This window comes from Fukomys damarensis, unplaced genomic scaffold (assembly GCF_012274545.1).
Source record: "Fukomys damarensis isolate Sample0158 unplaced genomic scaffold, DMR_v1.0_HiC HiC_scaffold_39, whole genome shotgun sequence".
Taxonomy (NCBI): Eukaryota; Metazoa; Chordata; class Mammalia; order Rodentia; family Bathyergidae; genus Fukomys; species Fukomys damarensis.
In genome coordinates, this window is record NW_022900951.1 from 7,069,468 (window position 1) to 7,084,455 (window position 14,988).

The 14,988-nt window shown below is 38.5% G+C and overlaps 1 protein-coding gene across 7 annotated transcripts in view; it reads right to left on the minus strand.

Annotated features, from left to right (window-relative positions):
• The window catches only part of Mid1 (midline 1), a 354,023-nt gene that overhangs the window by 58,511 nt on the left and 280,524 nt on the right, over positions 1-14,988 (minus strand). For all 7 annotated transcript variants that reach the window (XM_010613988.1, XM_033760272.1, XM_033760271.1 and 4 more), the window contains exon 3: positions 8,017-8,112. In XM_010613988.1, the coding sequence (XP_010612290.1) occupies positions 8,017-8,112 (96 nt within the window). The remainder of the gene's footprint in view (positions 1-8,016; positions 8,113-14,988) is intronic.

Consider the following 14,988-nt stretch of genomic DNA (forward strand, 5'->3'; position numbering starts at 1 on the left):
AATAAATTTATAAAACCAGGAATAATCAAAGATAGAGAGTCCTTGAGTCAATGTTTCATTAATTCAAGTTGAATAGACTCAACTTTACTAAGTAAACAGTTTCACTTATAAATTAATTAATTAAGTTCCTACAGACATTTAAAAACTTGAGCTAAAATTTACATACAAGAAAATTCATATATCTTAAGGATGAATGGATTTTGATAACCAACAGCTCCATCGAGATATAAAATATTTCTGAAGTAGCAGAAAGTCTCCTCAAATCCTTCTTGTCAACCCCTCCTGGCAGACATTGTTCAGAATTTTACCACCAAATTCCTGTAACATTTTAAATAACATTTATAAATTTAACACATCTAATTTACTTTATGAGCACTTCAAATGACTATCAAGGCAAAATTAAAGCCTCAGCAAGCTAATCTTCCCCAAGTAGTTCTTAAAAATCTAATAAATTAAATTCACAAATACTGTATAGAGAAATTTAAGTTCTCTTGAAAATTCTAATATTGTTTTGACTCCCAACATAAAATCAGAAGTCTAAAACAAATTATGTGTTTCAAGTTGAAAGCTTAAAGCAAATCTGTCAAATTTCTGTAATATACTGTAGTCTTTTAAATACAAACACAAATTTTGAGCTGAGCATGGTGGCTCATGCCTATAATCCCCGCACTTAAGAGGCTGAGGAGGATCTCCACGAGTCTGAAGCCAGAGTGGGGTCCATAGTGAGCTCAAGGCCAGCCTGAACTACACAGTGAGACCCTGTCTAAAAAAAAAAAGACATAGATTTTAGTCCTAAATTATAATATAAACTATTAATTCTATGGTATTACTTAGGCCGTTATATATAAGAGTCAAACGTCCTGAGGAATAGGAAAAAAATAATAAGAATTGCCTTAAAAATCTATCTTTCTAATTATTTCTTTCAACTCTATCACCTGGTTTGAGTAGACGTTCAGAAACCATTCCAGTTACTTGACTGGTTGGTTGGATTTAACTCGCTTATTTCCTGGATGATTTTTGTGATATCTGGCTTTAGGTGACATATCTGTGGTCCCTGGAATGGTATTTAAATCAAAAGGCTATTGAGGGGCCGGGGATTTAGCTCAGTGGTTCCAGCACCTGCCTCGCAAGCACAAGGACCTGAGTTCAATCTCTGGTACCCCCCCCACCAAAAAAAGGCTAAATTAAATCAGGAAGTGATTGTAAGTACTTATCGAGTGGTCATAATAGTTTCTAGTGTACATTTGCACAAGTCCTGCTACTTTTGTTTTCCCTATTTTACAGTTTTGTTGTACAACTATAACGACTTTATATGGAAATCTGCCCCTTCTTGCACGTGCAAGATGAACAAGGCACCGTCTTCCCAATCCTAGGGAAACTGATAGAAAGCTTCCTTATGAACTTATCCCAGCCCAACAACAAGCTTGCCTAGTCAGAGAATTAGGCCTCTCTGACAAGTTTCATGACTTCATATGTATGAACCTGATGATGTTACATCTAGTGAAAATACTTTTTAAAATATACTAAAAGTTCTATCATAAATTCCTAGACAGAGAAGTTACTTCACTTGGTTATAAAAATCTTTATATGTTGATCTTCACTGAGAGCCTTTTATATTCTGTGGTAGCCTCAGGCCTTTTAAAAAGCTGAATTTAAAATTTCATATTTCTGTTTCAAACAAAAATAACCAAAACTACAATTGCACTCTTGTTAATGGAAGCTTTATATACACGACTCAATTATTTCTCTGTCGAATTTCAAAATTAGGGCAAACTCCTTCATTTTTTCCTGCAACATTTAGCTATTAAAAGCTGAAGTCAACTGATTAAAAGTAAAGGATGATGTGTCCTCCTCCTCTCATAATCATAATTATTTTATACACAGGGATAATTTTGGCTTGATTGTCATAAAGAAGAGAATTTTGTATTCATTTATTGAGCAACAATAATTTAAGCTTAATATTAGATTCAGAAGTAAACTAGGTTAGTTTGGTTATAAAATGATGTACTGTCTATTGGAATCACACTTGTCTCTGCATAGAATGAACAGGCGACAAAACAGAACCCAACCTTCTATCTGAGAGTCACCTCCTCAACTGGAATCATCCTCTCATACCTCTGACTCTCACCTAGATCCATCCAGCTAGGGATCAAATCATATGAAAGTTGACTTAGAGCTAACTATAATGACCATTTAAAAAATGTCACAAACTGTTCCTATTATCTATATCATGGGAGAGACACCTTCACTGGCCTAGCCAGTCGAGTATGTCAATATTTCAAGGCAAGGATGGTGTGTACAGAGTAGTGTAAAGGAGATGTAGTAAAGAATTCTTGTGTTGTGTGGAGAGACCACATTAAGATGCACCACAAGAACCATGCTTTCTTGATGGCTCAGCCAGTGTGCCCCTAATTAAAACTTATTATTCCACAAGAATGAAACTCAGGAATCTGTACTACTAAATTCAACATACCACAGAGACTGTCTTCATAGGAACAAGCTAGTAAGCGAGCTCCACTCTGAGCCGCCTAGTTTGATTCTGGATATGACAAGGCAGTTCTTCCCACCCAAACCAGAAAGTTAGCGGATGATGAGAAGTTTGGATGATTTTTTTTAAGTTTCAAATTTGAAACTTAGAAATGTTATTCTAAAAGTAATAGCAGCTAAACTTTATAAATCTTCATTCATAAGAGTAATCTCTTATTCTAAAGTACTAGAAGACTTTTATTGATATCTTCCCTTTGTTCCTCATGAATATACCCATTTAAAAAAAAAACAGTATCCAATGCCTGTTATAAATACATTTTTTAAAGCAAGGGCATTTTGAAATATATTAGATATTCTTTTATAAATTTAAATTTAATATACACAAAAACAGTTTACTTCTTAAATTGCCAATTTTAGTAAATATCTTGGCATAAAGTAGATATACCTACATTATACAAATGCAATAGCCAAAAAACAAATTTTTCACTCAAATGATGATATTCTCTACAGGCCAAGCAACTCCTTTCCTCATTCGCCATGGGAATCCTGAGGAATCAACTTTAGCATGGAAGTTAGCAAAATCCAGTTTCTGAATGCCACCATGTTTTCCGCATCACAATATCATCCTTCTACAGCAGTTTACAAAGAGAACCCAAAGCTGATGTGGAAAAGCATCCTTTCAAGGAGGCAGATGGGGTGGAATCTAAACCTCATTTGCAAATGTCAGTGGATTATAACTTTAGACATTCAGGTTGGACCCCACGAGGATACAGTTCACACTACATCCACCACAGGTCACACACACGTCCACAATACACGAATAACACGTGTGCACTTGGATACTGGTCTTCATCCAGTGCTTCTAGATGAAGCAGCTGCCAATGTTCCCATAGAGAGAGAATGTTTTGACATTTTTAAAAAACTCTACAACAAAATGAAACAAAAAGATTCATCTTTCTTTTAAACCCAGTAATTTTTCATTATGCCAAAATGTATAAATAATCACTTTTAGTGCTCATTCAATGACTTAAGTCTTCTTCTAAAGACCTTATCAGTTTTGGCAAGGTGATTTTTTTTTCAGAACTTGGAAGGAGACTCAGAGCCTTCACACTGAACTACATCCCTACCCGACTCCTTTTTGACTCAGGATCTGGCTAAGTCACTACACTGCCTGGGCCAGGCATGAACTTGCATTTCTCCTGTCTCAGCCTTCCAGGGTGTTGGGATTACTGGTGTGTGCTGCCAGATTATTTTTTTTTACAAGTTTTTTAAAGCTACACAACACCCAAGATAATTCATTTGGCTCAGACCTCTCGATTTACAGAGCTCATCATTGGAGCAGAGCTCTAATAAAATTATTCTTAGTTTACACACAAGAAGTTTGTCACTCCACGTGCCTATAGCCCTGGAAAACCTCAGTAAGAGAGCAAACTTGCCAGTAAAATAAAAGGAAAAAATGTTTTAAAACATAGTGGCAAATAAAATTTTAAAAAATGATTACAAACAAGATCAGGTAAATCAAAGTAGCCAAGACCAGGGCTTTAAGAGGATACTAGATTAGGGTATGCCCTTCTTGGATTACCTTGGATAAGAAGAATGTAATCTGCTGGTCTTCTAGCTTCTCTGAACAGCTATGGAAATCAAGCCCTCATTCCCAATTTTTCTCTGTCACTATCTCACTGTGAATCTATAGTCATGGTCACCTGTAATTCCCAAAATGAACATCTACCATGGGTCAAGGTGTTGCACGTAATAGAACAGAACTTGGTTCTCAGAAGGTGTGGAGAATTTGAGGCACATCACTCATTCTAATATCTGCTTAGTTAACAAACCAGGTCTCCTGATTTCCAAAGGAAACAGGAAAGGGTTGTGATGAGAAAGCAATATAATCCATTTTGACCTAGCAGAGGTAAGTTCTGCAGCTGATCCCAATTATGATCACTTCTCATAAGTGATCGCACTTCTCATAAATTTGCTCTACACTCCGTATAACGTTAACTCCAAATTCTTCCCAAGGGAACTTTCTGCTGTACTCCTCTTTTGATTAAAATAAACCAGAGGGGCAAAATCCCATTCATTTTTAGAATCCCAGCCATGGAGTTACACAATGATTTCTTGTGAATCTATCTGAAGTTGTTCTTTCAATACCTCTACCTCCTGAGTCCCAAATTGCCTTGGCTTTCATACCCTTGGTTCTCCAGTTTTAGAAGATCTGGCACTTACACAATCAAAAGCCATTTAATTTGCTTACCCTTATTTATAAAGCAAGTTATGAAAACAATGGCGATGGGGGACGGGAGAGTCCTTCAAACACTTCCAATTTAAAGAAAAGCAGAGATGAAGCCCCAGGAGGAGGGACAGACTTATAAGGATGTGGAATTTCCTCCTGGGTAGTGGGAAGGAATTCATTGATTTAATTTATAACAATTAGAGGTTGCCTCTATGCAGAGAGTATTTTAAGCTCCAGCTGGCATGGGAATCATTTTCCCGAGGTATGCTCTGTACCCAAACACAAGGACACCTTCAGGAAGAGGAAAAGGAAGAAGTACAGTCTAGGAACCTAGGATGTGAATCAGGAAATTCTTTTGAACTGTGCTGATTTAAAAGAATAGCATGCTGGTGCCTAATAGATCCCGCTAGCTTTTTGGAGTTTCCTAGTGCTGCGAAGTTTTCCCTTACAAGAGTGATGCATTTTGCATAAAAAACATCCATATTATTCCTCAAAATAACCAAAATACCATTTCCTGGAGGGTTAGGAATTTCAATTATAAGTGTGAAACATACAGATCTATGTACTCCTCAACTCGCACTGAGCCTTCAAAAGCAAACTTCAAATGCAGATGCAAAATGAAAGGCTCCCCTCTCTCCAAAGCTGGTTCCTATTTATCCTTCCATTTCTTCAGAATAAACTCTTTGCTCTGTGTACATGCATTATTCATTTCTCATCCCTATGCCTTTGTTTACCCTGCCAGCAGTGTTTTTCTTCCCCTCCATAAATCCAAATGCTACTTCTCCTTTGAGGTAGTCCAGGATGGCTGGCTACCTTTCCACACCCCAATTGGAAGTTAATTTCTCACTTCTGTGAAGTTCAAAAGTATGTAATACACAACTCTTGTGGCAGTTACAGTTTTCTACTCTTTATTGTGTTGTAGGTACTTGTTTGTCTTTGGGAAGATCATGAGTGTCCTGTGGGAATGGTCCTTTGGTACCTAGCACAGTGCCACACATGTTGGGTGCTCTGTCCACACTAATAGCATGAACAAACCAGTGTGATCCTTTAATTAGAGTAACTTCCTGTAGCCAGGCATGGGGGTACACATCTATGGTCCCAGTTACTGGCGTGACTGAGACAGAAGGATTGCAAATTTGCGGCCAACCTGGACAACTTAGAACACTGCATGACCCTGTCTTAAAATAAGAGCGTCTGTGGATGTAGCTTAGTGCAAGGCCCTGGGTTCACCCACAAACATTGGTTTCCAACCCAAAGAATTTATACAAAGCAACTAGAAAGAAAGAAATATTCTTTACTTCTTGTCTAGAATAATTTCTAATGACAGGTATGTGTCTATTTGCAAATCTGCTACAATCAATTCAGTAATAGCATTGTTTTAAAAGCCTGTATCTCAACTAAAATAATATGTGATCTCCTGAAATAAAAATAGGCTGCTTGTCAATTTCCTGAATTCATCTCTCATCTGAAATTGCTGAACATGATAGAATGTAATTTTATATCATGCTAAAATGAATAGCATTTTGTAAATTCAAGTCATACTAATATTGCATTAGGAACAAGGCATTTGTTCTGAAATCACTACCAGCCATAATGGAAACCAGACACTAATGCTTTAAGAAGTAACTCACTGAAATTGAATGAAATAATCACTCAATCCATAAAGCATTTATAAGATTTACCATAAAGCACAGGTAATTTTTTTAACCAAAGAGAAATAATTCTTTCTTATTGCCCCAAACATCAAATGCCATCACATCATAAAAATAAAATATGGCACATGGATTATTCTATTTTGTTCATCCATTTGTTCATATACTACATATTCACTTTACAATAATGAAAACATTATGCTTGTTCATTATTATTTTTAATGTTGTTTAATCAACACGGCTCCATGTTTTTCCCTGGGGAGATCATTGCCACAAGCGAATTCATTTCAGACAGAAGTTGGAAAGGTCTGGGTTCTGCTATAGCTGCCGTTGCTGCCTACACACCCCCAACTCCATCCAATGTGATACAAAGACTCAGTTTGCCTTGAGGATAACATAGTTCTTAAAGGAAGGGGGCTTATGGCATCAACCAATGAGCTCGCTGGAAGGTCAGATCTGCTCTCTTGCCTCCATGTTGCTCCCAAGCCTTCCTCTTGCTTTCCTTTTGTCTTTCCCTCCTCCAACCGTCATACCCCTCTTATTGGCATTCAAATGATAAACAGCTGGAGTGGGTGGCTCAGGGGAGGAAAGCACCCCTATTCCTACCCTGGGCCACTATGGCAGAAAAGCACAAAAATTTGGAGTTTGAAAAAGTTGCCAGGTCATAATCACTCTTAAATTCCCAATCACAAAAAAGAGCAGTTGTAAGTAAAGTACAAACTGTACTTGAAGCCTTCTATCAAAGCACTGGTGTTTGCATAGTAGAGATGATTTGAAGCTGAAAGTACCCGAAGGTAGCACCTGCTAATTTCTGTTGTACTGAGGAATGCATCATCAGCAAATACCATCACATTCTGTGGATAAACTGACATCCCAGTATCTAGAGTAGTTTTTAAAACAATAGTTGTGAAGTCTACAAGATCAGGCTTACTGGTACCTGTGAAGGGGATCTTATGGAAATAGGATCTTTAAAGATATAATCAAGTTTAAAGTGAGATCAGAATGGAGTGAGTTAGCCTTAGTTCAATGACTTGTATCTTTATGAGAAAAAGGAAATTGGGACACAAACAGATACACATGGGGAGAATGACATGTGACAACAGAGGTGTAGATTAGAGTGCTGCAGCTGTAAGCCAAGGAAGTCCAAGGACTGCCTGCAGCCACCAGAAGGTGGCGAGAGGCAGGAAGGATCCTCCCCCAGAGCCTTCAGGGAATCCCCACCAAACACCTGGACATTGGACTTCTGGCATCCAGAACTGTGGGAAAATAAATTTCTGTTGTTTTATGCTGTCCATGTTTGTGGTAATTTGTTACTGCAGCCCTAGTAAACTAACAGAACACCTTATAAACAGTGCTTTTTTTGGCTGCTCTTTGTAAGGCTGATTAAAACCTATGGCATTAGGAATGCTATATGATACTGGATCCAGGGAGAGCAGTAAAGGAGTGGGGGAAGCAGCCCTAGACGGGGAGAGATTCTCTGAGGTTCTAGTTGTCTCCAATTTCAACCAGCTCGTATGTTTGGCTAGTGCAAAAGATTTAATTTTAAGAAAGAGTTCGGTTTTAAAATTAGAATGTATGAGTACATGAAAACCATGATATAGCAGTTTCCACATGAAATATGCCACTCAGAGACAGAGAGATCCTTACCTCAACATGCTGACAGGTTTGGATGAGCTTAGCCAAAAGGGTCTCCAGTTCTGTGTTCCTCTTAATAAGGTTGGTGAGGTTACTCTCTAAATTTTGCTGTGCAAAAAAGACAGGAAAAATTTTATTCTGTATGCTTTTCTACTTTAGTACACAAAAATTATTCATACCCAGGAAAAACAAAGGCACTTTTCAGACACCTCAATGATATCAATGCAACTTCAATTACTTATAGATTTAACCTGGAATTTCAAAAGTTACATTTCAAAGAACATTTTAGAAATATTCAAATTATATCTTTTTGTTCCTGCTCCTTGCACTAACTTACCTATAGCTAACTGAATACTTAGCTATCAATTACTGTTAGGTCATAAGCTAGGGAGAAAGCTAATAATTAGAATTCTATTCCTTCACCTGAATGAGAAATAACAATAATATGAGGAATATATACCCACATCAAATCAGCAACTATTGGATTTGTAAGATTTACCATTTCATGGTCAGGCTGAGGTTAATCTCTTGGAAGAAGGGTTGAACCGAGCAGATATTGCTGACAATATGGCCATTTATAGGCATTTATAAGAAGTCTTTGTTACAGACATTTACTCAGTCATACTACCTTCTTTGTCTATCAATGCTAGATCAAATTTCCTTGTACACTATATTTATATCACTATTCTGCTTAGTACTAAAGGATCCTTATTCCTTTAGAGCATCAAATTTAAGTTCCATGAATGAATATTTAAACATATTTTCAACCACAATAACCTTCTGATCTGGGTAAGACTCATTAAATTTGTGCACTTCTCCATTTCATGTGCCATGTGCCCTTCATGTAGTATTCCCTCCCTCCCTCCCTTCCTTCCTCTATTCATACAAGTACTTGTTAAGCTTCTAGTGTACGTCATACACTGGAGAAGTAAAAGTAAAAAGTACTGTTCACGGGGAGATGGCTGCGCAATGGGAGAGAGATGTTGTAAAGAGGGAAGGGGCGGGGAGCTCATAGCTGCCTGGAGGTTTCTAAGCAGACAGAATCCTTTAGCTGAGGCTGGAAGGAGGGGCAGGGAGTTTTTGTTGGACAAGAATGGGAATTTCTTGGGAGGATAAAATCCAGCGGAAACAAGCTTACAGGAGAGTCCTCCATGGGCAGGGAATAGATCAATGTCATGATACCATCAGGGAGGTATGAGAGGGCAAAGGATTAGAGAAACTATGTGTTTTACCATATAGATAGTTCCCCAAATAGAGCGAAGATATGGAACAGTGGGAAATTTCATGACAAAGCCAACAGATTTTAGATTTGTGATGCCATCTGAGACACGAGATTTGGGGGGTCGAGGGTGCTCAGTGGTACAGCACTTGCCCAGCATGCAAAAACCATGGGTTCCACCTCTCACATGCAAGACAAAAATAACAAAGAGATTTAGAAGAGATTTTGAAAAATAACAAATTCAGAAAGGTGATAATAGTTCATCATTTCATAGCATTTATAAAAAGTTTAGCTTGTTCTACTTTTCTAGATGTTTTTAATTGGAAAGGTGTATTAAGAGAAAAAAATCATTTTTTTGGTCTGATGCTTAAAATGAATGTGCCAGAAGCAGAAATCTCTGGTTATTCTGAAACAGGTTTATCTGGCATTTATTCTATTGCCTGGACTTTTAAATTTTCAATGACGGCATTTTCATTTCCAGTAGGTTCTTTATCACATTTCCCTTTTCTTGTTGAATTGCTTTCTGCTTTTATTCCAAAGGAGCAAGTTCTGTCTCATAATTTCAAGGGGCTTAATATTCACATTCTTAAACTATTTTGAGAAAGGGCAATTCCACATTGCCCTGGGTTTGCTTAATGTTTTGTAAGGATCTGATTTCATCTTGTGTCTTATAATTTTCTTGTGACAGTTCGTGTGATGTGACTTTTGTTCTCTGTGCTTTGATTTGGGAACTGATATGGCCCAGACAGGTGAGGTGCACACTCCAGGGTTGGGACTTGAGGTTCTTTTCCCCGAAGAGAGCACTCCCAAGAGACTCCCATGTACAACTGAAGCACAGATCCCGGTTTGGCTCAGTGCCACTGTTTCCTTCCATGAGAGCTCCATATCCGGTTTCAATTCCAGGAAAGGTGTAAGGCGTTTTTGAGTCCACGGCATACATGGGGGGAATCTACGCATCCAGCTACATGGGGCTTCTGCCACAGGCAGTGTCCCTGAGGTCCCCAGGGCTCCCTCTCATCTCCACTGCTTGGGAGCAGCTGTGCCTCAGTCTCCCCTCACCAATCTATTCTTTCTTCTATTTCTAATCTTTGGGGATTTTTCACCTATGCTTAAACTTGGTGTATTCTTTGAAATATTTTACCTATGATTCTCATGTATTCAGATTACAGAGAGATTTTGTAGCTATTTCATCCAAATTAGAATACCAACAAGAAATCTTCAATTTTGTTCTTGAAACAATCCAAACACCCCAAATATGACTATTTTAAAAAAGAAAAAAAAAAACTGTTTCTCACTTAAATTACGGGATACAAGGAAAAGCCAGAGAGTCGGAGAATAAGCCACACAGAACGATTTTACGTGCAAAGTAATGACGCCATATTTGCATCGAAGAAAAAATTGCTTTCAGACCTCTTAGCAACTCTGCCCCTCCCCTGGGAAAAAAAGTCAAAAGTTTTTCTACTGTTTAGATGAACTGAACTGCAGTTGGTAAGCATTTTATGGTCAGGGACTAGAGAATAATTCTGAGGGATTCCATTAGTCAGGGTCCTTGATTTAGATATGACTATTGTATGGTATATTTGTCAGCTTCTTCTTCTGCGTTAATCTTAGGGAATCCTTTTACTTTTCTTCTTGGCTGACCCTTCACAGCAGGGAATTTCTAGGGAAATACATCATCTAACTGTTTAGAATTCAACTGTCATAGGTATGATTTCTCTAAAACTAGTCAGTAACAGAGCCAAATCAATGCAATCCAACACATTTAGATTTTACAAACATCTGCCTGCTTTCCCTCCCTTTATTAAGCATACATCATATATAAATCTGTTTTTAATCAACTAATACATAGACTAAAGCCTGTGGTTCAAACACTTTGACTTATCCAGATCCCTTGGGGTTCTTCAAATTTAAATAGTATAAGTGTTACTGAAGTCCGCAAAGAATTATTGAGTCAGTTAGAAGTATAATAAAGGAAAATTAAGCTCGGAGAAAGACTAGTACCAAAGGGGTTGACAACACTTGGGAAGAGCACCTGGGTAATGGGAAGGTAACACAATCCAGACTTCAATAAGCCAGACATCCATACACTCCCACTACAGGCGCTTCTCTGGAGGTTTTTATGGAATTTCACTCTATCATTAACATATTGGTGGTGGAAAGCAGGGTCTTTAACCTCTTGGTTTTGACTGTGCATTGTGCAAAAGAGAACATATTTTGGTGTAAATGTCTTGGGACTAAGTAGATATAAGTACCTACTTCCGTATGGATGTCTAAAAAATTCTACAGCATGCAAAATCGTTAGTTTTCATTTCCTCTTGTTATCTTCAAAACCTCAAAATGTTTACATCTCCATCCCAAGTCAAGCTTTGTGGAAACTCAAGGAGTCAGGCATGAGTGATCGCATACAAACAAGGAACCATGCGATGGTCCCCAGTGGACTCTTTGGGACAAATGACTATGGACTCAGTTCATCTATCTATGAAGAGAGGGTAATGATCAGTCCACCAAACTACTATGCTACTGCTAAGCTCCTATGAGAACATAAACTCACATATCAGGAAACTACACAAATATTTTTGAAATTGTGGATTTAAGGATAAAACATTCAGTCTGATTTCAGTGCTAGAAACTGGAAGGGAAGACATCATTCTGTTTGCTGATGACTTTTTCTTGCAAACCCCAAGCCTTTCTGCCCCGGGTCTATACCAGGCCAGGCAGGCAGACAGGGTGTGGGGCTAGTGAGAGTCAGGAGTGGTTTATGCCCCTAGGACACATCTTCCAACAGGAACTTCTGGCAACTGCTGGATGAACAGCACAGCTTCCTCACCTGGGTGGGACCATTCTGACACTGGATCTATAAAATCCTCCCCTGGGCCCCATTGGAAGGGAGTGTGTGGGTCCATAGCAACAACACTCTCATTTACGTGCCCTCTTTCTACTTCCTTCCCTTCCCTGTTTCCTATCCCTTCCAGGTGCTTCCTGGATCACCGCCCAATTCAAATTCCCACTCAGAGTCTGCTTCTGCAAGAACCCATCTAAGACTGTTTCCATAGGCAACAGCATCCATACTTTTGGAAAATTCCTTCCTATAAGGAATAGTTGAATTTAATTTTTTGTCATTATTTTAGAAAGATATTTGGAAATATGAGAGGAAAAACCACTTCCTCCCTTCCTTCATTTCCTCTCTTTCTGGCTTTTTCTGGAGGTCACAGACCCTCCAAATTCCAGGCTCTAGAGCTGGAATAACAGAAATCTAATGTGAGTCACAAATTCAAGCCATGAGTTACATTTTCTAGTAATCACATTTTTTGAAGTAGAAATAAGTGAAGGTAGTCTTAATATCATTTCAATGTATAATACAGTAATAATTCCATTCATGAATGCTTCTGTTAGTGAATAAAGAACAGAAACGTCTGGCAAAATTCTCCTATCGTTTCCGAACTCCACATGGGGTGAGGAACATGGGTGAGGGTGAGGAACAAAGGGGCATCATCCTCTCACAAACACAAATGTGTTGTGTCTCCCCAAAGAGTGGAACAAATTAAGTTCATGAACTGAGGTACCACTGTAAATATCTGAAAATAGGTGAGCTATTTTCCATTCTTTCTATTTATTTTTTACGTCTTTGGAATATGACGTGTGTGTCACGCTTATAATACACTGAACTCACACAATCTACATGTGGCTAGGAACCACCATATTGAACAGGTATGCGCTTGGGTTTAGAATAGGAGTCAGCAAAAGCTTCTGTAAAAAGCCATGCAGCAAATATTTTCAGCTTTCTTGGCTTTGTGCTCTAAGTCACTGCAATTCAATTCTGTTGCGATTTCACATTTTAAAAAGCCATAGACATTATGCAAATGAATGGGCAGGGTTGTGTTGCAATAAAACTTTATCTATAAAAACAGGTAGCAAAGAAAGATTTGGCCCATAATCATGTGTCAGTCCTTGTCCACAGTGGTGGCAAACCGATGGCACATGTGTCGCAGCAGGCTGTTTGTTACCACTGAAAGCTCTAAAACATTCGCCACTGCCAACATAGAATAAAAAAGCCAAAATGCTGACATTTTCTGAGCCACTGGTAGACGCGTGAAATAGATACCACTGCATGGGCTTTGGGAAGGATTCCTTCCATGTAAGACACTGAGAGGAGTTTTACTTGTGGCTGGAAAGCTTAGCTTGATAGAACTCAAAAAGCCTGAAGAAAATTCAGCAGCATTATGATCTATAGATATTTTAATCTGAGGAGCATAATTAAGCACACAAAAGCTGGTCCCTGTCTGCTTGGGTTCAAATACTAGCTCTGAGACCGTCGATATATTCTTAAGCTGTCTGTGCCTCAGTTTCCTCATGGAGCTTCCAAGGTGATTAAAAGTATGTGAATGTCCTTGGAAAAATCATCTAGCACATGATATATTGGAAAAGTAAGTTCTTTTCCAAGTCTGGAGGTTACCCCATCAAACTAAATCTATGCCCATGTGTTTCATAAATCATTTCTCCCTTATACTATTTAATAGCACATACCTAATAGAATATATCCCAACCACTCTCAGATTACATTTCCCTAAAACACTAAATCTAATTTGCTCAATATTTTCATGACACTGTGATTACTATCAGAATTTCCACCTAGGCTGCTGGCTTCTACGTGAGACTAACATATGTGTATTTCTAAAAGGTGTCGAAGATCCTAAATCTCTTTTTTCCCAAGAGATGGCATTTTAAAAAAGGGTTCTAAGCCCTAAACCACAACGGATCCAAGGGATCCTAAATCTCAGTGAATGTCCGCATCACCATTTGACGCTATTGGATCTGGGAAGCCTCCCTCATCTCGTAGTCCAAATGGCTAATTCCTTTTCCCTTAAGAGTTCAGTCTTTCATGTGCGTCTACTTCCCTCCCACCCCCCACGCTACGCTCCTGCCACCCTGAGCTACCTCTTCCTTGGGGCCACGTTTGTTCCTAGGCCTAGGCATGGGCATGTGCCCTTCCATCTGGCTGGAATGCATCTGCATAGCAGTAAGTACTTCTACTGCAAAAGAGGTAGAACAAGGCCATAGAATGTAGAGAATACCTGCTGTGTACTCATCATGGCTTAGTCCCTTCCCACAATACATTCCCCACATATTTATGTGGGAGCACTTAGCATGGGAAACTAAACATTCATTGGATAACTCTTCTGAAATCAAAAGTAATGAATCAACTAAGTGGTCATTGTAGCAGTTACTACAGATTTTGAAAACAACATTTTCTACACCTTAAGTCTTTTCACTTTTGTAAAGTTGAGACTGAATCCGAGAAGAGGGCTTTGACACTTTAGACGTATTCTCAAGAAATGCTATAGAAGCCGGGCACGGTGGCACACACCTGTAATCCCAGCACTCAGGAGGCTGAGGCAGGAGGATTGCTGTGAGTTCGAGACCAGCCTGGGCTACATAGTGAGTTCCAGGTTAATCTCAAGTACATAGTGAGACCCTGTCTCAAAAAAATAAAAAATAAAAAAATAAAAAAATAAATGCTATAGAACTCCATCCAGATCATAAGATTTCTGGAGAGGCAAACACAACACTGTTAAAGAAATTGTTTTAAACACCAATTTATATAAATAGGGAGACAGTCTAGCAGTTATCATAGACATGTCTATTCAAAGTTCTATTTGAAACTGGGACATGTTACTTCTAGCCTTAATTTATCATCTCTTTCCCAGGTGATTGTTTTTACAGTGCTCTTATTCTGCAAGGAGAAATTATGTACTAACATCCATTGT